At 32.2% G+C, this 27,850-nt stretch overlaps 1 protein-coding gene across 2 annotated transcripts; it reads right to left on the minus strand.

Annotated features, from left to right (window-relative positions):
- Positions 1 to 765: 765 nt before the first annotated feature.
- On the minus strand, positions 766 to 27,850 carry LOC130897910 (leucine-rich repeat and calponin homology domain-containing protein). Of its 2 annotated transcripts, none has more exons than XM_057806891.1 (10): positions 27,419 to 27,846; positions 18,242 to 18,438; positions 14,940 to 15,257; positions 13,865 to 14,102; positions 11,307 to 11,457; positions 11,152 to 11,238; positions 10,487 to 11,084; positions 8,445 to 8,582; positions 8,305 to 8,382; positions 766 to 3,125 (listed from the first exon to the last, which is right to left on the minus strand). In XM_057806891.1, the coding sequence occupies exons 1-10, from the start codon at positions 27,591 to 27,593 to the stop codon at positions 2,991 to 2,993; spliced, it is 2,115 nt and encodes a 704-aa protein (XP_057662874.1). In that variant the 5' UTR covers positions 27,594 to 27,846; the 3' UTR covers positions 766 to 2,990. The 2 variants fall into 2 exon arrangements, with proteins under 2 accessions (XP_057662874.1, XP_057662873.1); XM_057806890.1 differs by lacking the exon at positions 766 to 3,125 and adding an exon at positions 7,314 to 8,222 and having other exon boundaries at positions 27,419 to 27,850.

Genomic DNA, 27,850 nt, shown 5'->3' on the forward strand with positions numbered 1-27,850 from the left:
GAAACAACCCAACCCGTTGTTGTTCTAATACACGGTCACCAAAACAAGTTGGACCTTGCAGTTTATCAGGTGTTGAAGGGTTTTTTTGCAGTCTAGAGTAAACTGTTACATCCTTTATGGCAGTTCTGTTATCTGAACGTTCATCACAGCAAATACTATGTCTTGGAAGACTGTAGCATGTTCTTCAAGCGATTTAAGTTCACTTATTTTGAAGTGTCCATTGTTCTAAACTATTTCGAGTGCTGAGGATTTAGTTTATTGCGAGCAATTATCAATAATATCCGCTCGAATCACTATATTTCGAATAAATACAAAATAGTGGTAATAAAATTTATATATCCGGTGATATGATTTCGTTTTTGAATATAGAGCGTACAGTTTCCATTGAAACACCATATAAACAATCACATTATAAAAATTGAAACGTAGAACGATTTAGGGATAATATTTGAACAACGTTGCCGGATTTTGTAAGTAGTAGAGATATCGAGGAAATTCAAAACAATGTTATATCAGTTTTTCTAATTACAGTTTTATATATTTCATTTAAACGATTTGTGTTTGAGCTTAATTTGCTTATAAAAAGTATTGTCAGACATCAAAATAGTTACAATTATTATTTATTTGATTTATATGCGAGGACAATGCACCGTTTCGATCATATATACCTATGAATTGGAACGAGATCTCTGCCGGTTAAATTATTGGAGTTTTCGTAGTGGGATTGTGGCAAAATTAGTACACTTTGGTGTCTAATTTTGCCACAATCCCACTACGAAAACTCATATATGTATATATATATATATATATAAATTGTTCGAGATATGTTTAGATATATAAAAATTATACACTAAAATAAATAATACAAAAAATGTACACTAACCTAAATAATAAATCACACGTAAAATAAATTCCAATACCTACAAATCTCCTTCGATGTTGTTAATTAGAAATTGTCTACTATAAAATTGACACAATATAATTTTCCGAACCGCTTCAAACTGGTTATATCTACTTAGAGGAACAAAATCAATTTTTAATAATGAAATAACGTGATTTTAGAGTGTTATTAGTTCGGTGATTGCTTTTGCATATAGTTCGATGGTTATAACATTGTGTTCGACTACAATAATTAATTTTGGCAACACTGTTTAATCAGCAAACGTTCTGGAAACTTGACAGTATTACAGTGTTGACAGAATTAACTATGAAAATTTCCTGTTTTGTCTTTTATACCGAAACGATTTTAAGTCGAAATAGTTTTAGTTAAATATATACAAGATGATCAAAAATTATGTAAATTAATTAGTAGAATTGATTATAGTTATAAAATTTGTTTCCCAAAAAATAAGGAAGAAACCACTTTTTTAATTTTTACCCCTTTTAATGGGGGTGGTTTTAGTAATATTTTGATGTAATAAAACGTAATTAATTTTATACTTTTTTGAATTACCTTGTATATTTTGAATTCAAATTCTATTCTAAAAAAATTCTTTTCGGTATAAATGAATAACAAACAGGAATTTTTCACGTATTTGGCAACATTGTAGTACCGTCATGTTTCCACATTTATATTTAGTCAATGTTGCCAGATTTAAACTACAGTTTTTACTACTTAAAAATTGAAGGTTTTTATACGAATTTTAAAGATTTTATGACAGAATTGTGTATTTATTAAATTTTCTCGAATATATTTTTTAGTTATTATTTTGAAACATGACTTTTTTGTTCATAAATTGGAAGAAATTCGTTAAAAGAAGTACGGCAACACTGTTATTAGAATATTTATAAGGAAGGTGATGACATGACAGCTGAGTCGCATTAGCGCCAGTGATGTCAACTTGAATTGTTTTTCCCTAGATTTAGGGAAATATTTGTTATTTTCGTAATTTTAAATAAATGAAAAAGTCGATAAAAGAAAATGCAGTAGACAAATTCTAAAAATTATTTGTAGATTTATGTAAGCAATCATATTTAAAAAGTATTGTTGTGCGTATTAATTTTTTTATTTAAAAAAATCTGTCACTATTTTTTTTATAGAGAAAATTATTAGATTTTCAAAAAATAATCACACCATAATTGATTTAATTAAAAAAAAACAATTATGCTCACAAAAAGACTTGTTTTTGTTGATGATTGTATAGTTTTGATACTTGAGCCCTGATATAGCATTCTTTTCCTCTGCACTGCTCTATTTAGGACGTTTTTAGACAACCACATCATTTAAGTTGTTTAAATATGGAAATATTAGGAAAAAATACTAGTATTGCATATACAGCGTGTCCCAATCAAGCTCTTGGCAGTAAAAAATTTCGAAAATAACAATTAATGTTCATAAAAATATATTTGATCGAAATATTTTTTGAAATAGAAGATTTTGGTTGTATAAAAGATGGTCTTATGATGTATTGAGCCCCGATATAGCATTCTTTTCCTCTGCAGCGCTTAAATTAGGGTCTTTTTAGATAACCACATCATTTAAGTTGTTTAAATATGGAAATATTAGGAAAAAATACTAGTATTGCATATACAGGGCGTCCCAATCAAGCTCTTGGCAGTAAAAAATTTCGAAAATAACAATTAATGTTCATAAAAATATATTTGATCGAAATATTTTTTGAAATAGAAGATTTTGGTTGTATAAAAGATGGTCTTATGATGTATTGAGCCCCGATATAGCATTCTTTTCCTCTGCAGCGCTTAAATTAGGGTCTTTTTGGATAACCACATCGTTTAAGTTGTTTAAATATGGGAATATTAGGAAAAAAATACAATTATGGTATATACAGTGCGTTCCAATTGAATTGTGACAATAATTTTCCAAATATGAATGCTTTTTTTCTATCAAATCGTAGTTGTATAAAAAAAATATAAAGCAAAATATTCCTATAATCGAATTTTAATTAAATACACGCTCGATAACATATTTTTAAATAAATACCGTTATTATTTGTGATACATTAAACTCCAAAATTAAAATTCTCCTTTAACTAAACCACAGTTGACATTGGAGTTGTGTGCAAGGGAGATCTGGGCATGTGGAATCTCAATAGTTCAGTCACCGTCACAGCTACTTGCACTAGACCTTTACCTTCTAATACGTCTGCAGCGCAACATAAAAGATTCTGAAAAAAAAACACTTTTCACATTCACATTCCTCTATAAAAAAAATATCTGCTTCCTATAGCAGGCGGTTTATTTACAGTATTTCTTCGAAATACATTATATTCTAGAACTTTGCAGAATTTCATTTAGGTATATAAATGGGTTGTGTAAATTAGTTAAGTGATAGTGATAAGTGAATTATTATGAAGTAAGTGTAGTGTATAGTGTGCAAATAAATCAAGAACGAAAACAAACGGCGTTTATTAATTCACCGGACGACAAATCATTCTCCACTAAGACAATGCGACCTTTCATATTTCAGTTCAAACGAAAACTTTTTTTGAAGGTCGAATTGGAGTCATGAAGACGAGGAGGTATTGGAAACGGTACAGTGGAAAGATTAGGGAGCTGATGGGCTGGAAGTCGGCGAAATCGGAAGGGTGGATGCCTGGTTCGGAGAAAAAAAGCCCGAGCTGCTGGACCTGGCTTTGACCACGACATTTATATCATTTGGGGGGCAGGATCGAGGAAGGGGGAGCAGATGGGGGAAGTTATTGTTGCGGAAACGATTGACTCGATTAAGTTGAGGAAAGCTCTAAAGTTTAAGGGTACAAAAGTATAAAGAGGGAGACATTGTGGACCGGGAAGTGTTGAGGAGATGATAACTTAGGAATAAACGAAAAAAACGAATAAAGGGGACATAGTTGTGAGACTGAAAGTGAAGGGAACTTCGGAAACAATCAAATTTATCACGGAATCGTCTCAATTCAATAAAACAATTTTATAAATAGCAAATTTATTCATGTAAAGCTATTAAATACTGACATATTTTTAGCTGCTCAGAATTTATATATATATATATATATATATATAAAAAAAATAAACGAATAAACTTTAAAATTAAACGAACAATTCTTAATAAGTGGTAAACAATATTTAATTTTATAATTTTAGAACAGAATCACAGTTAATATTCCTGATGATACAACGAATTTTTTGGACTTTACGTGTTGTACATTATATTTATCCTACGACACGCTCTGTTGCAGTATATCGTGTATAGGTCGTTGGAAAATGTATCGGAACGTGAATATTGACTGTACTATAACTGGCTACATATCGTCATGAATATTACTTTGGAATTAAAGTTGATATAATAATAAAAAAAAAAACGAAAACAGTCTTTGATTTTTCTTAATACTGGAAATTATAGTGACTAGAATGTCGTAGATAGAAATAGAGGGCTAAGTCAGTCAGTAAAACTGACTTTCGCCTTTTTATATTTATTTATCGAAGAAAAATAGTAAACTAAAATAAAGATCGGTGCGTGATAAGTACGTGAATATCCCTCGCTCGACGCAGAAGCCGCTAGATCGGGCTGACTAAAACCGATGAAGTTTCGAGAGTCTGTCTTCTCGTTTTTTTTTCTCCAAAAATACTTTTTAGTATTTTTCTATCCTACATTACTAATTAATGTTTAATTTTATCCAGTTTCCGCAGGGTGGGTCTCGAAATTGTCTTATAAATTCGAACTTTCGTGGATCCGGATATATCTTTCGATGTTAATATTCTTCTTTTTGGTATTTGGCTTTATACGCGAATATGTTTTAGTTTACTATTTTTCTTCGATAAATAAAATGTAGGTACTTAATTAAAACAACAGAAAAAAAAATTTCACTGCATTGGAAGTATCTCATAAACGTTAAAAAAATTCACAAAACAAATTAGATAATACTAATTTCGATTAGCGAAAAGTTGTTGGCCTCTTTCTATGTTTGGGTGCAGGGCAACGATGAGGCGGACTCACTTGCCAGACTGGGATCGGCGATGGGCCCAAAACCCATCCTCGGTGTACCTAAACCTAGTCTTTCAACGGTCTGCTTGCAGATCCGACCGGTGACTAGACTTTTAACCGAACAAGGTCATCTAAGACACCTAATTTTCGATTGGATTCAATTCCAATTAGCATTATCTAATTCGTTAAATAACTTTACCCGATCAATTTAGCACCGAATATTTCATTTTAAAAAATGTTCCGAAATATATCCTACTAAATCTAAATTCTAATTTTCAGCATAACCAATGCGATGTTTTACAACCTAATATAGAGGCACTAATAGTAAAATCACATCGTTTTTTTAATACATAGCAAAATACCTTTATGTCTCTATAATAATAACAATAAAAAAAAATAAAAACAAATAAGAATTTTTGGAACCGTTCGTGATATTCATACTGAACACTACCAGTACACCAACACTCCCAATTACACTGTCTGATCAAGTTATCGTAAACCTCCAGTATCTGAAGACGATATTTGGGTTGTCGAAACGCTCATATCAGAGTGTTGGTGTAGAACGGTATGTTCAGTAAGAATAAAAACAAAATGTAGAAGATAAGAATGGTAAACAATCATGTAACCGAAAAACCCTACGGCGAAGAAAGTTATAGAACGAAAACTATTTAAAACAAAATCTAAAAAAAAAAAAGAAAAACTAAATGAGGGCAAAACAGAATTCGAAACGTTGACCATAATCTAGATGGAAGGAGCAAGTGAAAGATAGCTGATAAGAAATTAAAAGATTGAGACCGAAACGTAGACTAAAATATATATGAAAAGAACAAGGAAGATGCCAGAAAAATGATGATAATTAAGAGAAATAAGAAAATATGAGAAATAATGGGCAAAAAGGGGCTGAATTCTTATTGGAAGAAACAAGCGAAGAAGGTTTTCGATAACCGGTTTAGAAGTAGTTATAAAAGTAAAGAAGAGGGAATAACAGACAACAGAAGCTAAAATAAAGAACAAAATCTCAATGGAAGGATCAATCGAAAGAGAATATCAAAAGAATGATGATTACAAATTGGAATAAATTAAAAAAACATGAAAGAAAGGAAAATAATATGACATAAGGAGGTCAAAATGTAGATAAAAATTTGATAATAAATTTGAGAAAGTCAGAGAATAGTATAGATAAGGGAATAATTGTGAAAAGGCACCGAAACCTAAATGAAAATATGAATGGAAGAAGCAATGAAGAAGAAGATAACCAGACGAATGATGATAATAATGAGAAATAAGAAAATATGAAAGGAAAAGAGACCAAAATCTTAATGGGGAGGATCAAGTGAAAGAAGATGTTAGAAAAAAAAAGAGAGAACGGAAAGTAACAGACAAAACGGGGCCAAAATGTAGATAAAAATCTAAACAGAAGAAGACACCGGAAGGAATAGTTAAATAGGCGATAAAATGTAGAACAAAGTCTCAATGGAAGGATCAAGTCAAAGGGGATGCCAAAAGAATGATGATAATCGAGAAAATATGGAAATAATGAACAAAGGGAGGCCAAAACATGAATCAAAATATTAAAAGAAATATAAAACAAACAAAAACGAAAAGGGATGTAAAACAATAATTAACCAATAGTAGACCAAAAACTGAATTCGATAAGTAAGCGAAAACAGACATCAAAAAAACAAATATTGAAAACAAAAAAAAGGTCCTGAAGGATAATGATGGTCAAGGAATAGCAAAAACATAAACAAATAATCAGCAGGACTCAACCATCCCCTGCAGAGGAAATGAATTTTTTATTAGAGCCACTAATACATTTAAAGAAAAAAAATCTGCAGAGGAAATGATCCATTCGAGGATTTTACTGCTTTTGAAACAATATTCCAATACAAGCTCTGCAGAGGAAAAGATCCTACATCAGAGCTTAATTAAATCAAATTTCTGAAGTCAGAGTAAATTAAAATTTGATGTGGAGAGTATAAATAGAAAATATCCTCCGGAAACTTTGATCGGTATACTAGAATGTAGAAAATCTTTCCGAATAGATGAGAAAAAAAAAGGAATTCTACGAAAAGAAATAAAGGACACGGTCATAAAACCGTTTCTCCAGAAATTGGTAATGAAAAACAATTAATTTCGGTATAGATGATTGTTTTTATAAACTTATCTAATTTTTGTAGTCGGAAATTGAAAAAAAAAAAAAAAATAAAAATAATGATGTTAACTCTAAAAACCGCTTCCAGTTAAAATATATATTCATGTAAATTAAACTTTCGACTATAATATAAATGGAAATATACATAAAAAGGAAAACTCATCCTTAATGGAATGTTAAATTATCTTAATTTCATATAAATAAAAAAAACTTAATGGAAATCCTTTGGAAATTAGTTGAAAAAATAAATACAAAAAGTAAGTACATTTGTTTTATTTTTTGTTTATTTATGGAAATTATTTAAAAATAAGATTAAATACCAAATTTGTCAACAAGAAAGTGACCCTAATTCAAATACAAAAGGGTTTAAAACGTTATAAAAAAATTATTAAAATAAAAAAGTATTTTCATTAAAAATCCTTACAACTTTACATGTTTTGGTTGGACACCATGAACAGACTGGAGGTTTTTGAGGTGTGGATCAACCAAAGAATTTAATACGAAAAATCATTTTGACATTTACCAATCAGTAGGTTGAGTTAATGTACCATCCACCATATAGACATGATTCAACACTCTATGATCCCTTTTTGTTACAATATATCGAAAATAAACTGTGGAATTCAACAATTTGCAACAAAAGAAGAAACCGATAGGTCAGTTGTTGGTATATATCAGTGGTAACGATCATTTATGTACCAGAAGTCATCGGAACATGTCAAAGAAGAATCATTTTGACATTTACCAATCAGTAGGTTGAGTTAATGTACCATCCACAATATAAACTTGATTTGGCACCTTCATAGGAGGAACTCGGAATGTATTTCCCAAAAAAAAAAAAAAAAACAATAATAATTTTGTTAAAAAGTTACTTTTTATGATGATATGAAAAAATTTTTTTTTTTTTTATATATATCGAAGACTTTCTTGTTAACAAATTTACTTATCTTAATTCGGTGGAGGATATGCGATCAACATAGCCAATGTTCCGAAGAAGATGGCTAACAACAGGAGTGAGACTGTGGTGTCTTGCAGATTGGGGCCCTTGACAGTCGCCGGTCGAAGTTTGGGATCAAAACGGCAGAGTTGGTTCACGGTATCGACTAGTCGTGGTAAACCTCTTCCCCATAATGCTTCAGTCACATCTAGGCTACTGCAAAGGTGTTCCTGCAAACCAACCACAGTCTCACTCACTGTCCATTTAAGCGGGGTAGATAATTAATTGATAGAAGAATTAATTGACACTCACCTCATCGACTCCGATTTTTCGACAAGCCTCTATGAAGTTGTCGACGTTTCTCCTACATCTAGCCATCGTCAGTTTAGGCTGAAATTCAACGTGTTAATTCAAAAAAAAATCGAATGCGAAATTATTTGATATTAACTTACAACAGCTGGCGATGGTACATGGATACTGGCCACCGATCTGGGTTTTATATAATTTGCTAAATGGCATAATACAACGCCATCTGTCAAAGCTGGCGCTAGATCTTCCGGCAAGGCCATTTTCAGTCTGGTTTCTATGATCTAAAAAAAAAAATAAAGAAATAATAAGGAGAAGATTGGATAAGGATAGAGAAAAGAAGAAAAATCATAATGTAAACAAATAAAAAAAACAAAATGGAAGCAAGTGAAAAAACAAAATGGGAACATAAGAAAGACAAAATGGCAGCAAGTTAAAAAACAAAAGAGAAGCAGTCGACAAACAAAATGGAAACAAGTGAAAAAATTAGAATAAAAACAAGGGATAAAATGAAACGGGAAAAAGTGTACAAGTACAATAAATGGATTGGAATCAAGTGAAACGTAAAAATGTGAACAAGTGAAAAAACAAAATGAAAACAAATGAGAAATTAAAATGGGGACAAATTAAAAAAACAAAGTGGAAATTTGTGATAAACAAAATAGAAAAGTGAAAAATCCAAATTGGAAAAAAGGGATAAAACAGAATGGAAACAAGTGAAAAACTAACAGGGAAACAACTGAAAAAACAAAATGAAAACAAGGGATCAAACAAAAGGGAAACGAGTGCAAAAATAAAAGGAAAACAAGTAGAAAAACAAAGGAGAAATCAAAATGGAAGCAAGTGAAACAAAATTGAAACAAGAGAGAAAATAACATGGAAACAAATGAAAAAAACAAAATGGAAACAAGAGAAAATATAAAATAGAAGTAGGTTAGAAAACAAAATTGAAAACAAGGGATAAAACACAATAGAAACAAATGAAAAACTAACAGGGAAACAAGTGAAAAAACAAAATGGAAACAAATGGAAAACTAGCAGGGAAACTAATGAAAAACTAACAGGGAAACAAGTGAAAAAACAAAATGAAAACGAGAAAATATAAAATAGGAGTATGATAGAAAACAAAATTGAAAACAAGGGATAAAACACAATAGAAACAAATGAAAAAATAACAGGAAAACAATTAAAAAAACGGGAAACAAGTGAAAAAACAAAATAAAAACAAGGAATAAAACAGAATGAAAACAAATGAGAAATTAAAATGGAAAAAATTAAAACAAGAGATAAAATAACATGGAAACAAATGAAAAAACAAAATGAAAACAAATGAAGGCAAATCAAAATGGAGAAAATTAAAAAAAAACAAAATGGAAACTTGTGATAAACAAAATGGAAACAAGTGAAAAAACAAAATAAAAACAAGGAATAAAACAGAATGAAAACGAATGAGAAATTAAAATGGAAAAAATTAAAACAAGAGATAAAATAACATGGAAACAAATGAAAAAACAAAATGAAAACAAATGAAGGCAAATCAAAATGGAGAAAATTAAAAAAAAAAACAAAATGGAAACTTGTGATAAACAAAATGGAAACCAGTGAAAAAACAAAATAAAAACAAGGAATAAAACAGAATGAAAACAAATGAGAAATTAAAATGGAAAAAATTAAAACAAGAGATAAAATAACATGGAAACAAATGAAAAAACAAAATAAAAACAAATGGAAAACTAACAGGGAAACAAGTTAAAAAACAAAATGGAAACAAATGGAAAACTAGCAGGGAAACTAATGAAAAACTAACAGGGAAACAAGTGAAAAAACAAATGAGAAATCAAAATGGAAAAAATTAAAACAAGAGATAAAATAACAGGGAAACAAATGACAAAACAAAATGAAAACAAATCAAAATGGAGAAAATTAAAAAAAAAACAAAATGGAAATTTGTGATAAACAAAATGGAAACCAGTGAAAAAACAAAGTGGGGATAAGTGAAACATCCAAATCGAAAACAAAGGGATAAAGCAAAAATGGGGAGTAAGCGGCAAACAAAATGGAAACAAGTGAGAAAATAACATGAAAACAGGCGCAAAAACGTACGAAATACATTCGAAATAATAAAGCGGATGAACCGAATATAAGGGAAATAAATAACCGGAATCCCGAAAAGTAAAAAGATACTCACGTTTCTCAATTGATTAATGAGATCCGTTTCCTCTTTCGCCTTATCAATCTCTCTCCTCATAGTAAACGACAATTTGTCATTGTGAGTATCCTGGTTCCAACTGATGGTCTTCGCAGTTTTCGGACTCTTCGGCATCATCTGTATCGGTATCGAATGCATCGTTCCGATTTTCGTCGAGTTTTTCCCATTGGTAATCACAGATTTGATAGCGGGCACATTATCGTACGACATCACGTCGACGCGGTGTCCTTTAACGGGCGATTTCGGTTTAACGTAACCGCTTATCCTGGTCGTCAAGGATCCGTTTCTATTTTCCCCTAAGCCGTTCGTATGGATCGGCGACGAGTACGTTCTAGACGGTTGTACTTTTTGTACGGGTTTCTTGGTCGGGCTCGTATCGTCGAACACCGTCTTTGGACTACTACTGAAAGCCGAATTTAACGGTGTAGGATCGGATCGAGAAGTTGCCAAAGTTTGCGAAGGAGATAAATGGTGGGTCGGGGTGTTCGGTTCAGTTTTGTAACTTTGGTCGTCTTTTGTTCGATATATGGAAGGCACGTCTTGCGCCCTTTGTTGCTTAAGGGCCTCTTTGTATTCCCTGGAAACGAAAAAACGACGACGAGTGTCGGAACGGAGACGTTTCGTTAAAAGGGTGGTAATTTTACCTGTAAGTTTGGATTTGTTGAAATGGTTTTTTATCGTCGATTCCATTGCAGTTGGGAAATGTGTCCGGACAAGGGCTAAGACGTACGCTGCAAAAAAAAATCATGCGTTTAATTAACAAACCAAAAATTGTGACGCCAAAACCGATTTCACTAACCTGGCGTGATCTTTAGAAGCCTTTGAACCGTCCATTTTGTCGAAATCGTCCATTTTTACGTTGTCTTCGTCGTTGTTGCTTTCTAGAGCCGGCGATAACGTCGACGGTGTAGATAACGTCGATTGGGTGCCGTTTTGATCATTGGTTCGTACTAAATTTGGAAAATTTCAATGTTTACACCAAATTATATCCACCAAAAAAACAAGTCGAGTAACGGGCTTGGTACCAAGACGTTCCAGGAAGGGACAAAAAGAAGGTTCGAGGAAGATAGAAGAATAAGGTAACAGGAAAGGGAGAAGGGTAAGAGAAGAAAGTTCCTGGGAGGTAGGAGAAAACAGGAAAGTTCCTGGAAACTACAAAGAAATTCCAAGAAGGTAGATGGAGAAAGGAAGTGAAAGATACTGAAAAGCTCTTGGAAGATAGAAGGAATAAAAGAAAGGTTCCAGGAAGGTAGAACGAGAAAAGATGGAGGAGTACCAAAAACCTCCAGAAAGATAGAAGGAATATAAAAGAAGAAGGTTCAGGAAGGTAGAAAGATAATGGAGAGGATACCAAAGAAAATTAGAAAGGGGACAAAAGGAGGCACTAGAAAGCTTCAGGAAGGCAGAAGGAGAAAAAAGAGAAGGAGATACTAGGAGGTTTTAGGAAGTTGAGACAGAAAAAAAGAATGAGAAAGTCCAAGGAAAGCAGAAAGAGATTCTAGGAGAAGGAGAAACGAAGTAAAAGATACCGGAAAGCTCCTGGAAAATAAAAGGAGTAAAAGAAAAACGATAGGAAGGTACTGGGAAGACAGAACGAGAGAAGAAGAGGGTTTATGAATGGTAAAAGGAGAAAAGAACAATTTCAGGAAGATAGAAGGAATATAAAATAAGAAGAAGGTCCAGGAAGGTAGAAAGATAATGGAGAGGATACCAAAGAAAAGTAGAAAGGGGATAAAAGGAGGCACTAGAAAGCTTCAGGAAGGCAGAAGGAGAAAAAAGAGAAGGAGATACTAGGAGGTTTTAGGAAGTTACGACAGAAAAAAGAATGAGAAAGTCAAAGGAAAGCAGAAAGAGATTCTAGGAGAAGGAGAAACGAAGTAAAAGATACCGGAAAGCTCCTGGAAGATAAAAGGAGTAAAAGAAAAACGATAGGAAGGTACTGGGAAGACAGAACGAGAGAAGAAGAGGGTTTATGAATGGTAAAAGGAGAAAAGAACAATTTCAGGAAGATAGAAGGAATATAAAGGAAGAAGGTCCAGGAAGGTAGAAAGATAATGGAGAGGATACCAAAGAAAAGTAGAAAGGGGATAAAAGGAGACGTTAGGAAGCTTCAGGAAGGCAGAAGGAGATACTAGGAGGTTTTAGGAAGTTACGACAGAAAAAAGAATGAGAAAGTCAAAGGAAAGCAGAAAGAGATTCTAGGAGAAGGAGAAACGAAGTAAAAGATACCGGAAAGCTCCTGGAAAATAAAAGGAGTAAAAGAAAAACGATAGGAAGGTACTGGGAAGACAGAACGAGAGAAGAAGAGGGTTTATGAATGGTAAAAGGAGAAAAGAACAATTTCAGGAAGATAGAAGGAATATAAAGGAAGAAGGTCCAGGAAGGTAGAAAGATAATGGAGAGGATACCAAAGAAAAGTAGAAAGGGGATAAAAGGAGACGTTAGGAAGCTTCAGGAAGGCAGAAGGAGATACTAGGAGGTTTTAGGAAGTTACGACAGAAAAAAAGAATGAGAAAGTCCAAGGAAAGCAGAAAGAGATTCTAGGAGAAGGAGAAACGAAGTAAAAGATACCGGAAAGCTCCTGGAAAATAAAAGGAGTAAAAGAAAAACGATAGGAAGGTACTGGGAAGACAGAACGAGAGAAGAAGAGGGTTTATGAATGGTAAAAGGAGAAAAGAACAATTTCAGGAAGATAGAAGGAATATAAAGGAAGAAGGTCCAGGAAGGTAGAAAGATAATGGAGAGGATACCAAAGAAAAGTAGAAAGGGGATAAAAGGAGACGTTAGGAAGCTTCAGGAAGGCAGAAGGAGATACTAGGAGGTTTTAGGAAGTTACGACAGAAAAAAAGAATGAGAAAGTCCAAGGAAAGCAGAAAGAGATTCTAGGAGAAGGAGAAACGAAGTAAAAGATACCGGAAAGCTCCTGGAAGATAGAAGGAGTAAAAGAAAAGTGACAGGAAGATAAAAGGAATATAAATGAAGGAGTTTCAGGAAGATAGAAAGATAATGGAGAGGATACCAGAGAAAATTAGAAAGGGGATAAAAGGAGGCGTTAGGAAGCTTCAGGGAAACAAATGGCACTTCATAAAGGTAGAAGCAGAGCAGAAAAAAAAATTCAAGAAGCTAGAAGAAGGTACCGAGAAACTCCAGATAAAATCAGAGAGATCGAACCCATATGCGGGACGAACTGAACAACTTTTAGAAGAAGAAGGTGTCCGAGTACGAAAAGATTTGAATGAAGAAGACACCCACGAAAACTATGAAGGAATAGTGTTGAGTATCCACAGGAACCGGAACTACACGCCTTCTTAAACAAAAAAAAAAAAAAATATGGGAATCTGGTACAAAATTACTTACTAGTTATTTCTTGGGACCATCGTTTATCGTAACAGTCGCTACTGGTACTGTAACCGCTATCGACATTCTGTCTTTTGTGTCGATTGTGAGTAAGAAGTAGAGGTCCGGGTGATGTACCCGCGCCGCTTCTTCTCGACTTCCTACTCAACGTTCCGCCACCGGCGTCCGTCCGTCTATCGAACTTTAAGGCTTCTAATTCTAAATATTTGAATATGTGCACCCTGCCTCGTTTGCATAACTGGAATACAAAAAACTATTTGAATATGTATCGAGGTGCGATTATCCGAATATCAACTTTTTATGCACTCAAATTGAGGGAAACCCATACCCAGGGAAAACCGATCTAAAGATCATAAAGTCTTCTGGATTCGATTCCTCCTGATCTCGAATCTTTTTGGGATGATAAAATGCACTTGGGAGTGGATCAAATCGAAAAGATCCTTTGAGACTTCGTGAGCAAGGTCAAAAATCCTGCGTTGTCCCGCATTAGGATGAAGTTTCTTCCAATGAAACTAAAGTAGGAAACGACGTGATCCACTAAAATATCTTCCGTGTATTGAAACGTCGTTAACCCCTTCGCTCCATTGCCAGATTCGATAAAAACCAACTCGATTTTGCTTCCATTGAAATGCCCGCCAAAAACACCCAGAAACTTCCTGCTTGGTGAGCTGAGGTTAATTTGGGATCAGTAATTGGCCTTCAAGTCTTCTTCTGACTGTCCAGCCGCGTTTCTCCGACCTAATACTTCAAAATTTCGTGTCCAGAACATGAAAATCCGGATCACCTATTCCAGTGAGAGCAGTCGTCTTCCTGGTGATAATTTTGTAGCCAATCCGTGAAAGTTGTAGCACTCCAAAGTCATTTTTTCGAAACTTCATTGAGAAAACACCATTTTCGATCGGATCCACGGTTATGGAAGCCAAGAAGATCTTCAATTGGACCTGGACACGTTTGTATCGAAACGCTTCGAGAAGAAAGAGAAGGCAACGCCTTCCTGACAAGTTCCTTTTGGAAATACGACGCACCGATGCCCAAAGAAGCATTAACTAGTTGGATAATTCCCTTATATACTTACACTTGCCGGAGGACTAGTGAGAGGATTATCCTCAACCGATAATTCGATCAAACTCAATACGTTTCTCAACTCGACGGGAAGGTTGCTGATTCTATTCGCCCTGAGGTCCAGCCTCACCAATTTCAGATACGTCAGTTCGATCGGTACGGCTAGCAACAGATTATTTCGCAACACCAAAGATTGGAGAGATTTCAATTCTCCTAAACGGGGAGGTAAATGCGTCAATTGGTTACAGGAAGCGTCCAGTTCGGTTAATTGAGACATGCGACACATCTCGTCAGGGAGGGACGAAAGGGAATTGTTCGAGACAAGTAGAATCTGCAAAATAATGAAAATCGTTTAATAATTAATCTAACGGGAAGCAACGTCGTTGTTAAGCGATTCCATATGTACCTTAGACACTTTTAATTCCATTAACTCGCCTTTATTTTCGTATTGAATGGTCGGGCATCCAACGAAAACAGTATTATTTTGTCTTGGCACCATATTTCTGTTGCGTTTATCCATTTTACAACTTCCTTCTAGTTACAGGATGCTTAGTTAGTAAAGGTGGTACATTCACATATTTATGTTTAGTAATTTGATGAAGTCAATGGAAATGCAAGTGTCTAAGGGACACTTGGAATCGCTTAACTACGACGTTGCTTCCCGTCCTCCCGTTTTCGTTTACATACCAGACGTATTAGTCGTTTTTTTTTTTAATTTTAAACTGAGAATTCATAAAATTCACGAATAAATAAAAAAAAGTATCGATTTTTCGAGAAAAAAAAAAAGAATTTGTGCTTTTTTCTATCGATTTCCACGGTTAGTTTCAACAAAAAAAAATCCCCCCCTTGGGGTGGTGTTACAAATTTCAAATACAAAGGAATAATGTGCAGATTCCCGCTAAAATTAATTTTTTTGGCGGGAAAATAAAAAAATAGTATAAAACTAGTTCTTGTTCACCGGACTATTTTTTTCCATTTGGTAGACGTGACGGTGATTCAACTAAATCATTAAAATGTCGAATATTCTAAATGGAATCCTTATAAAATGAAAAAAATTTAAATTGATAAATTCCTATCCGGTTTATGTGAGTCCAAAGTCGACTTCCGGTAGACGGTTCTGCGATTTAATACAAAATGGTAACCATAAAATTCATAAATAACCTTATACGGTGGATATTTTAATTTATTCGAACGCAATTAAATTATAAAAACAAAATTATTTCCAAAACCAGTCGCAAGCGATGGCGATCGAGTTCTACATCTGCGTGTTATTTTTTTGGCGTCTCAGTTCACAAAAAAAGTATTTATAGAACGGGCGCCAAATTCTATAAACACTCATAAGAAAATGACATCATCGTAAATGGAATTTGGGAAAATAACCAGATCACATTAAATTATTTTCTATGCGGAGATTTAGTACAAAAGTACAAAACTTTTGGACGGTAGTGTATACTGATAATAGCTGTACATCCTCACTGTTTTAAGTAAAATAACATTTAATCCAGCAGATTTTTCGTTACGATGAAAATTGAACGTTTTTTATTAGAAAATAATAATATATACAGATGTGTTGATGGTTGCATTTCGATTTTATCGTAAAAAAAACATTCTTATTACATATTATTAATGTCTTGAAACACCATCAAACATTTCTAATTGAACTGCATACTGTCGAACTCGAAATTTCGGTACACCCTGTATAAAGTTTTAATAAACTTTAGGTAAATGGAATGATTACGAAAAATTGAAGTAACAAACAAATATTGTATTTGTGTTATTAAATAAAGGATATTCCATTTGAAAGTTAAAAGTTTCAATTCCTTTCCACCCTGTATATAAAAAAACGTATAGTCAGCTACAGCTAACTCTTAACTGACTTTGTATAACGTACCAAAATCTTGCAATTCGAATTCGATATATGTTTTGTAACGGATTTATGTAACACCCTGTATAGTGAGAGATAATTCCCCAGGTCTAATCCCTAACGACTGTCTCATAACCTTAAATTTCACTTGAAATAGAAATTTTCATCAGAAAAGTACGTTATCGCTGACGTAAACGCTTATTTTGACGAAAAAAAAAACAACAACTATTATTTGGAAGGGTATAAGAGTTAAAAATTGGACAAAAAAAATTAAAAATGTCTTTTTCTTTTTTAAAAACTTTATATATAGTATATAAATTATTAATTAATTAAATGAAATCCATTTTGAAAGCAGTTACATCATTTTTTTTTTCTATTATCTTATATAGAATAATCAATAAAGTAACTGTTCATTTTCCAAACGATTTATAAACAGATCAATGTCCCGATAAAACATTGTACGTATATACAACACGTCAGCGGTGTTATTTTAATCGAAAATGGAAATGCATATTAAACATTCTAAATTAGAGTCTGGTGGTATAAAGCAAAACATAACAAGTACTTATTAGAAACAGTATTTACTAATAATTTTTTTGTCACCCCGTAATACATTTGTTTATCGCTACAGTTGTTTTTGTACACGAATTAAAAAAAATGACAAGTCTGGTGCGCTTTATTTCTCTCTTTATCTTACTCACATTATAGAAAGTGATGGAAACCGTAGAACCACTTATACAAAGTTATATTCGATCAACGTTGCCAAATTTTAAAATTCGAATGGAGTGACTACAATTAAAGTTTTATGACAATTCGGAAATTTGTAAGAATAAAAAGATTTCAGTTTTTACAGAAACTACTAAAAGGGAGAAGGTAAAAAATGAACAATAATTGTTATTTCCTTTTGCTATTATTTTCGTATTTATGAATCCTTCGTTTACTATAAAAAAATAGAATTATGGTCAAATTTTTATGCAACTAAAATGCTGTTTTCTCCTTTAAAAAAGTTTTAGGCATTAATGGATTAAGATTTATTTTATATATGAATGGTACTCAATATTTAATAATTTCCTTTTTTTTTATTACATCTTACTTCTAAATGACAAGAATGACAAGTCTGGCACGGTTTATTCCTCTCTCTCTATCTCACTCACACTATAGAAAGTGATGGAAACAATTGAAAACTATAAAGTTATCTTTGAACAACGTTGCCAAACTTGAAAATTAGTATGGAGATTTAAGAATTATTTGATATATGAATTTTATAGAATTCTAACAGGATCGGATTAGGTATCTCGAGCCATGAAACAATGTGTATCATAAATTTCGAATTTTTTTTTTTATTAAGAAGCAATGATAAATCGAATTTTCAAGAGTTTATTTTCAAAATTTTCTAAAGATACTTCTGATATTTTTCTGTAAATACGAATAAACATTATAAATAATCTTACCTGAATTGGCAACTGGCATAATTCTCTCGGAAGACTGGTCAGCTGATTCCGGCTGAGATCTAAGAAATTCAAACACTGAAGGCCGCTTACGGTATCGGGTATAAACCGTATGGCGTTGTGATAACATTGCAATTTTTCTAAAAAATGAAAACCGAGAACTTCGTCCGGTAATTCGCCGAACCGATTTTTCGATAAATCTGAAATAAACAAAAAAAATTCCATTTAAGAGACACTTTATCTATAGTCAAAGTATTGATCGATACCATTATTATGCTAATGAAACAAATTCGACTGAAGTTTAATCAGGATTGGAGTTTGGCTCGGATGTGATGCCACAACCCCCATACAGCCCCGATCTGGCACTATCTGATTACCATTTATTTCGAAGTTTGCAGTTTTCTTTGGAAGGTAAAACTTTTACAAATGACAATGACCTTCAATAGCACCTGGTTCAGTTTTTTTCTAATAAGGACCAGATATTTTATGAGCGCAGAATCATGAAGACAGTCTCTAAAGTCAACTGACGGTTTTTTTTCAATAAAGATAATCTCTAAAGACAACTGACGGTTTTTTTGGGTACAGACAGTCTCTAAATACAACTGACGGTTTTTTTTCAATAAAGACAATCTCTAAAGACAACTGACGGTTTTTTTCAATAAAGACAATCTCTAAAGACAACTTTTTTTCAATAAACACAATCTCTAAATACAACTGACGGTTTTTTTTCAATAAAGACAATCTCTAAAGACAACTGACAGTTTTTTTTCAATAAAGACAATCTCTAAAGACAACTGACGGTTTTTTCAATAAAGACAATCTCTAAAAACAATTGACGGTTTTTTTTCAATAAAGACAATCTCTAAAGACAACTGACGGTTTTTTTCAATAAAGACAATCTCTAAAAACAATTGACGGTTTTTTTTCAATAAAGACAATCTCTAAAGACAACTGACGGTTTTTTTTGGGTAAATACAATCTCTAAAAACAATTGACGGTTTTTTTTTTCAATAAAGACAATCTCTAAAGACAACTGACGGTTTTTTTTTGGGTATAGACAATCTCTAAAGACAACTGACGGTTTTTTTCAATAAAGACAATCTCTAAAAACAACTGACGGTTTTTTTTGGGTAAATACAATCTCTAAAAACAATTGACGGTTTTTTTTTCAATAAAGACAATCTCTAAAAACAATTGACGGTTTTTTTTCAATAAAGACAATCTCTAAAGACAACTGACGGTTTTTTTTGGGTACAGACAGTCTCTAAATACAACTGACGGTTTTTTTTCAATAAACACAATCTCTAAAGACAACTGACGGTTTTTTTTCAATAAAGACAATCTCTAAAGACAACTGACGGTTTTTTTCAATAAAGACAATCTCTAAAGACAACTTTTTTTCAATAAACACAATCTCTAAATACAACTGACGGTTTTTTTTCAATAAAGACAATCTCTAAAGACAACTGACGGTTTTTTTTGGGTAAATACAATCTCTAAAAACAATTGACGGTTTTTTTTTCAATAAAGACAATCTCTAAAGACAACTGACGGTTTTTTTTTGGGTATAGACAATCTCTAAAGACAACTGACGGTTTTTTTCAATAAAGACAATCTCTAAAAACAACTGACGGTTTTTTTTGGGTAAATACAATCTCTAAAAACAATTGACGGTTTTTTTTTCAATAAAGACAATCTCTAAAAACAATTGACGGTTTTTTTTCAATAAAGACATTCTCTAAAGACAACTGACGGTTTTTTTTGGGTACAGACAGTCTCTAAATACAACTGACGGTTTTTTTTCAATAAACACAATCTCTAAAGACAACTGACGGTTTTTTTTCAATAAAGACAATCTCTAAAGACAACTGACGGTTTTTTTCAATAAAGACAATCTCTAAAGACAACTTTTTTTCAATAAACACAATCTCTAAATACAACTGACGGTTTTTTTTCAATAAAGACAATCTCTAAAGACAACTGACAGTTTTTTTTCAATAAAGACAATCTCTAAAGACAACTGACGGTTTTTTCAATAAAGACAATCTCTAAAAACAATTGACGGTTTTTTTTCAATAAAGACAATCTCTAAAGACAACTGACGGTTTTTTTTTGGGTATAGACAATCTCTAAAGACAACTGACGGTTTTTTTCAATAAAGACAATCTCTAAAAACAATTGACGGTTTTTTTTCAATAAAGACAATCTCTAAAGACAACTGACGGTTTTTTTTGGGTAAATACAATCTCTAAAGACAACTGACGGTTTTTTCAATAAAGACAATCTCTAAAAACAATTGACGGTTTTTTTTCAATAAAGACAATCTCTAAAGACAACTGACGGTTTTTTTTTGGGTATAGACAATCTCTAAAGACAACTGACGGTTTTTTTCAATAAAGACACTCTCTAAAAACAATTGACGGTTTTTTTTCAATAAAGACAATCTCTAAAGACAACTGACGGTTTTTTTTTGGGTATAGACAATCTCTAAAGACAACTGACGGTTTTTTTCAATAAAGACAATCTCTAAAAACAATTGACGGTTTTTTTTTCAATAAAGACAATCTCTAAAGACAACTGACGGTTTTTTTTGGGTAAATACAATCTCTAAAAACAATTGACGGTTTTTTTTTTCAATAAAGACAATCTCTAAAGACAACTGACGGTTTTTTTTTGGGTATAGACAATCTCTAAAGACAACTGACGGTTTTTTTCAATAAAGACAATCTCTAAAAACAACTGACGGTTTTTTTTGGGTAAATACAATCTCTAAAAACAATTGACGGTTTTTTTTTCAATAAAGACAATCTCTAAAAACAATTGACGGTTTTTTTTCAATAAAGACAATCTCTAAAGACAACTGACGGTTTTTTTTGGGTACAGACAGTCTCTAAATACAACTGACGGTTTTTTTTCAATAAACACAATCTCTAAAGACAACTGACGGTTTTTTTTCAATAAAGACAATCTCTAAAGACAACTGACGGTTTTTTTTGGGTAAATACAATCTCTAAAAACAATTGACGGTTTTTTTTTTCAATAAAGACAATCTCTAAAGACAACTGACGGTTTTTTTTTGGGTATAGACAATCTCTAAAGACAACTGACGGTTTTTTTCAATAAAGACAATCTCTAAAAACAACTGACGGTTTTTTTTGGGTAAATACAATCTCTAAAAACAATTGACGGTTTTTTTTTCAATAAAGACAATCTCTAAAAACAATTGACGGTTTTTTTTCAATAAAGACAATCTCTAAAGACAACTGACGGTTTTTTTTGGGTACAGACAGTCTCTAAATACAACTGACGGTTTTTTTTCAATAAACACAATCTCTAAAGACAACTGACGGTTTTTTTTCAATAAAGACAATCTCTAAAGACAACTGACGGTTTTTTTCAATAAAGACAATCTCTAAAGACAACTTTTTTTCAATAAACACAATCTCTAAATACAACCGACGGTTTTTTTTCAATAAAGACAATCTCTAAAGACAACTGACGGTTTTTTTTGGGTAAATACAATCTCTAAAAACAATTGACGGTTTTTTTTTCAATAAAGACAATCTCTAAAGACAACTGACGGTTTTTTTTTGGGTATAGACAATCTCTAAAGACAACTGACGGTTTTTTTCAATAAAGACAATCTCTAAAAACAACTGACGGTTTTTTTTGGGTAAATACAATCTCTAAAAACAATTGACGGTTTTTTTTTCAATAAAGACAATCTCTAAAAACAATTGACGGTTTTTTTTCAATAAAGACATTCTCTAAAGACAACTGACGGTTTTTTTTGGGTACAGACAGTCTCTAAATACAACTGACGGTTTTTTTTCAATAAACACAATCTCTAAAGACAACTGACGGTTTTTTTTCAATAAAGACAATCTCTAAAGACAACTGACGGTTTTTTTCAATAAAGACAATCTCTAAAGACAACTTTTTTTCAATAAACACAATCTCTAAATACAACTGACGGTTTTTTTTCAATAAAGACAATCTCTAAAGACAACTGACAGTTTTTTTTCAATAAAGACAATCTCTAAAGACAACTGACGGTTTTTTCAATAAAGACAATCTCTAAAAACAATTGACGGTTTTTTTTCAATAAAGACAATCTCTAAAGACAACTGACGGTTTTTTTTTGGGTATAGACAATCTCTAAAGACAACTGACGGTTTTTTTCAATAAAGACAATCTCTAAAAACAATTGACGGTTTTTTTTCAATAAAGACAATCTCTAAAGACAACTGACGGTTTTTTTTTGGGTATAGACAATCTCTAAAGACAACTGACGGTTTTTTTCAATAAAGACAATCTCTAAAAACAATTGACGGTTTTTTTTTCAATAAAGACAATCTCTAAAGACAACTGACGGTTTTTTTTTGGGTATAGACAATCTCTAAAGACAACTGACGGTTTTTTTCAATAAAGACAATCTCTAAAAACAACTGACGGTTTTTTTTTGGGTAAATACAATCTCTAAAAACAATTGACGGTTTTTTTTTCAATAAAGACAATCTCTAAAAACAATTGACGGTTTTTTTTCAATAAAGACAATCTCTAAAGACAACTGACGGTTTTTTCAATAAAGACAATCTCTAAAAACAATTGACGGTTTTTTTTCAATAAAGACAATCTCTAAAGACAACTGACGGTTTTTTTTTGGGTATAGACAATCTCTAAAGACAACTGACGGTTTTTTTCAATAAAGACAATCTCTAAAAACAATTGACGGTTTTTTTTTCAATAAAGACAATCTCTAAAGACAACTGACGGTTTTTTTTTGGGTATAGACAATCTCTAAAGACAACTGACGGTTTTTTTCAATAAAGACAATCTCTAAAAACAACTGACGGTTTTTTTTGGGTAAATACAATCTCTAAAAACAATTGACGGTTTTTTTTTCAATAAAGACAATCTCTAAAAACAATTGACGGTTTTTTTTCAATAAAGACAATCTCTAAAGACAACTGACGGTTTTTTTTTTGGGTACAGACAGTCTCTAAATACAACTGACGGTTTTTTTTCAATAAACACAATCTCTAAAGACAACTGACGGTTTTTTTTCAATAAAGACAATCTCTAAAGACAACTGACGGTTTTTTTCAATAAAGACAATCTCTAAAGACAACTTTTTTTCAATAAACACAATCTCTAAATACAACTGACGGTTTTTTTTCAATAAAGACAATCTCTAAAGACAACTGACAGTTTTTTTTCAATAAAGACAATCTCTAAAGACAACTGACGGTTTTTTCAATAAAGACAATCTCTAAAAACAATTGACGGTTTTTTTTCAATAAAGACAATCTCTAAAGACAACTGACGGTTTTTTTTTGGGTATAGACAATCTCTAAAGACAACTGACGGTTTTTTTCAATAAAGACAATCTCTAAAAACAATTGACGGTTTTTTTTCAATAAAGACAATCTCTAAAGACAACTGACGGTTTTTTTTGGGTAAATACAATCTCTAAAGACAACTGACGGTTTTTTCAATAAAGACAATCTCTAAAAACAATTGACGGTTTTTTTTCAATAAAGACAATCTCTAAAGACAACTGACGGTTTTTTTTTGGGTAAATACAATCTCTAAAAACAATTGACGGTTTTTTTTTTCAATAAAGACAATCTCTAAAAACAATTGACGGTTTTTTTTTCAATAAAGACAATCTCTAAATACAACTGACGGTTTTTTTTGGGTAAATACAATCATTAAAGACAACTGACGGTTTTTTCAATAAAGACAATCTCTAAATACAACTGACGGTTTTTTTTCAATAAACACAATCTCTAAAGACAACTGACGGTTTTTTTTGGGTACAGACAGTCTCTAAATACAACTGACGGTTTTTTTTTCAATAAAGACAATCTCTAAAGACAACTGATGGTTTTTTGCAAAAGATATTCTGTGACATATAATATTTTATCTACGGTTTGTTTGATATACTTATTCTCGTAAATCAACAAAAGACAAAAACGTCATCGTTTTTTTAGATATCATCTCGTTTATCCAATTATGCTAATGATCCATTACTTAATTAATAATAAATAAACCACTTTTGTTGTATACTGAAAGGTCAAAAGCATAACGGAATTAGTTGTCAGTAAATAAAGTCTCTGTTGACATTATATGCAATATTTATAGTAATTGTTTATATATAAAAAATCTTCACAATCGAAGAAACCGAGAAAAAGGTATGAAAACGTTATACGCGTACCAAAAAATTACATATCATATAAGAAATTCACCATTTTGTATATTCTTCGTTTAATTGATGATCAATAGCGACCTTTTCAACTGAAATATCCGCATCGATTCCGATATATCCTTTTTTAAATGTCAAATCAAAGGTCAAAATGCTCAATATACCTTTGTAGGTCAGGAAATGAAAACTTTTAGGGCTGTTTATCAATGCCGCTATAAATACATACCGACCGACGTTTTTCGAGATATTTAACAAATTTTTTTATATTTCTAACGTCGAAGTATTTCGTGTTGATTCATTTAGAGACAGTCACCGCCCCTTACGTTTCGTCTTATCATCTGGAAAACCTTTTCCGTCTATTTCGATCAAAAAATGTTCATTTAAATTCAACTTTTATCGTAGTCGTTAAGTACACGATCCTAATAGGGACCCAAATCACAGATGATTGATTCTTGGGTGTCCCTTGGGCACTTGAGTACTTTATTTGTATCGATGTGTCTCCAACGCCCATTATTATAAATGGATATCATAAAATTTCAGTTATCAATTTCGTTTTGTTTTGTTTGGGTGGAATTATTCCATTCGGACGAACACATGGTAATGTAATTGGGTCCGAAACTTAGTTTACGGAGTTGAAGGTTTTTATCGATCCTGTCAAATATTCATCCCCTAAAATTTGGGGTTCTCGCACGAGAATAATGAGAATTTCGACCGTCTGGCCGGATGGGACAGTTAAGGTTTAGTTGGGGGCGAAATTCGCTTTGAAAATAGGGAAAGCAAACGCCCGTTGAAAAATATTTAATTGGAGAAAATCGTGATTCGATTAAAAATCACAGTTTAAGCGCTTATACTATAAAATATACGCGGGTTAGTACTTAAATTCCGAGATATGGCAACACTGATTTGAATATGTCAAATCTGATGCTGCCATTTTGAAGTTTGACGTTTTTAAATGGTGGACGTACTAAGTACGTATTGTCACTTGTCATACGAGTGTTTACAGTCAAAAAATGGAATTCGATCCCGAAAATTTTCGACTTGGATTAAACCAACAACAGAATTAATATTTTTGGTGGAATTTTTCGAGTTCTCTCCCCCTTTTATCAAACACATGTTTATGTGGCTCGTGCCAAAAAGTTCTACCAGAATAGCATCTGGATGTTAATTGTCTGCACAAGATTTCTTTTTATTTGGTAACATCTCCGAAGAGGGTGCGACAGATGGATGAATCAAATGTATAATATTTCGATTTTATCATAGTTTCCTGTCTAAATTTTACGTGAAAATACTTTTACAATAAACACATCTATTATACAGGGTACATCGGAAAAGCCAAATATAAAATACTAATGTACAGGGTGTTTTCGAAAAAGTTCTCTAGGATAGAAAGTTTTCTATCTAAACTACAAACACCCTGTATAATACAATTTCAATTTGCGGTCTTTCTGATCCGAAATTTTGAGGTTAGGAAACAAGGAAGAATCGCCGAGGGCAAGATCGTGAATTTTAGGTGGGGGAAAGTGCGTTATTAAAACTTTTTTTAAACGTTAAATTTTACACCCTGTAGATATAATAAATCGAAATATTATCTCGGTATCTTATCTATAAAATTACGCGATTTAATAAATAGTTTGGGATTTTTGTTGATTATAAAAAAAGTGATCGTGAAATTGGCCAAAATTATTTTTTGTTTGACAGGAAACAACAACTAAATCAACGACTATCATTAAATCTGATATTTACACAAACAGTCATCGTTATATTATCTACATAAACCTATTTTTTTTATATATAATGAATTTTTTCTTCAGATCTTCAATGAATCACCGGAAATGTTGCTATTACATACTGACATCTGGTGGAAACGTAATCAAAACTTATAAACTAATAATTCATCATGAACAGATAATAAAATTTGGAATATTCCAAATAATCTTTTTAATTCCAGTACTGAACTTATAGTACGTTTCAGGAAAAACCAACATACCTACGTTCCTATACCTTTCACACCCGGCATTGCAACAAACGCTTCTCGAACGACGCCTAAATCGACCTACGCTGCTCTTAGAGATTAAGCCCGCGCGGGATATTTTGTAATCAAGGTACACAATTACAAAATTGTGTTTATGAGTTTTAAGCCCAAAAAATGGGTTTTTAGAAAATAGGGAGGGGTTCCATCGAGAATAAACACTCACTCCCGAATTTTTGGCATCGAGTCTCGTAACACCCTGTATAGTGCGGTGTCTTTTCTTTGTTTGTGCATCCCACAGTCAAAATGAAATGTATATTTTCTGCTTGGGCGGCTATTTGTAAGAAAAAAATGTATATTTCTGCTTAATGAAAACAATAGAAAGCATGGGAACCTTCAACCCTTTTTCCAGGTCAAGTTAAGTATTCTTTGTGTGCTTTGGAGCCGTTTAAAAACAATGGTAGGAAACAGTGTAAAGTAAAAGAACGAAAAGTTCACATCAGAACATTTAAGACGAAAAAAAATTTATTTTTATAACAAATATTGTAACCGATGATGCATTAAATTGATTAAAACTATTGAGGAATAAATCAAACAATAAACAAAATTCATTGAACCTAACCTAACCAAAAATATGTCTATTTATACACGAATTTTTCAAAGAATAGTCACCACCACACAATGTGGTATTTACACCACTGACAGTTTTATAACACACCAGATTCCCTTATCTCTGTACGTTTACACAAAAAATTTGTTACGTGAATAATTTCATAACTTAGAATAAACATAAATGTAAATAATAAAAATAAACAGACATTCCAAAAGTTTGAATAAAAACGCACTATTCAAGTATTTATCTCGTTGATAAGACTTCCTGTATTAAATCGAAGAAACCACACACAAAGACAAAACCTATACGTGCCATGAAATAATAATGAAATAAAAACGTTTTATTATTCACCATTCTGAGAATTTAAATAAAAATTTAATAAGAACTTACCTGCAATTACAGTATCACTCAAATTGTATTTTTCGTTGGTTTTGGGAAAATCCTTCAATTTTCTGTTACTTAATTTCAACTCTCCACTTTGGTTTGCTTCTTCCAATATTCGTTCTAAAGATCGAGTCAACTGGTTTTGAATATGTCCACTTATATTGGAAACTAACACTGCCATCGTTCATTTTACGTAAATATTATATCGGTATTTTAAGATTGCTATATACTTTTTTTAGTTCTATAAAGTAAATACTGAACGTAATTGTACATGTTTATATAATAATTTACCGAACTCGTACTAAATTCATGTCAATATTAGCGGTAACTTTCTAAAACGAACCTTGCATGTATACAATTCAATAAAACTCACGACTGTCGACTATTAACTCGGTCTTGTTTCGCGTCTAGCCGTATGCCAGTCGCAAATAGACAGAT

Source organism: Diorhabda carinulata, chromosome 9, assembly GCF_026250575.1.
Source record: "Diorhabda carinulata isolate Delta chromosome 9, icDioCari1.1, whole genome shotgun sequence".
Classification (NCBI taxonomy): domain Eukaryota; kingdom Metazoa; phylum Arthropoda; class Insecta; order Coleoptera; family Chrysomelidae; genus Diorhabda; species Diorhabda carinulata.

Bases quoted from the DNA above. Each gene is read 5' to 3' on its own strand.
- LOC130897910 (XM_057806890.1), bottom strand. From the start codon at position 27,593: ATGGCAGTGTTAGTTTCCAATATAAGTGGACATATTCAAAACCAGTTG. The intron at 18,439-27,418 runs GTAAGTTCTTAT...TGTTTATTTCAG, and splicing joins GAGTGATACTGTAATTGCAG to ATTTATCGAAAAATCGGTTC. The intron at 8,583-10,486 runs GTGAGTATCTTT...TTTTTTTTTTAG, and splicing joins TCATTAATCAATTGAGAAAC to ATCATAGAAACCAGACTGAA.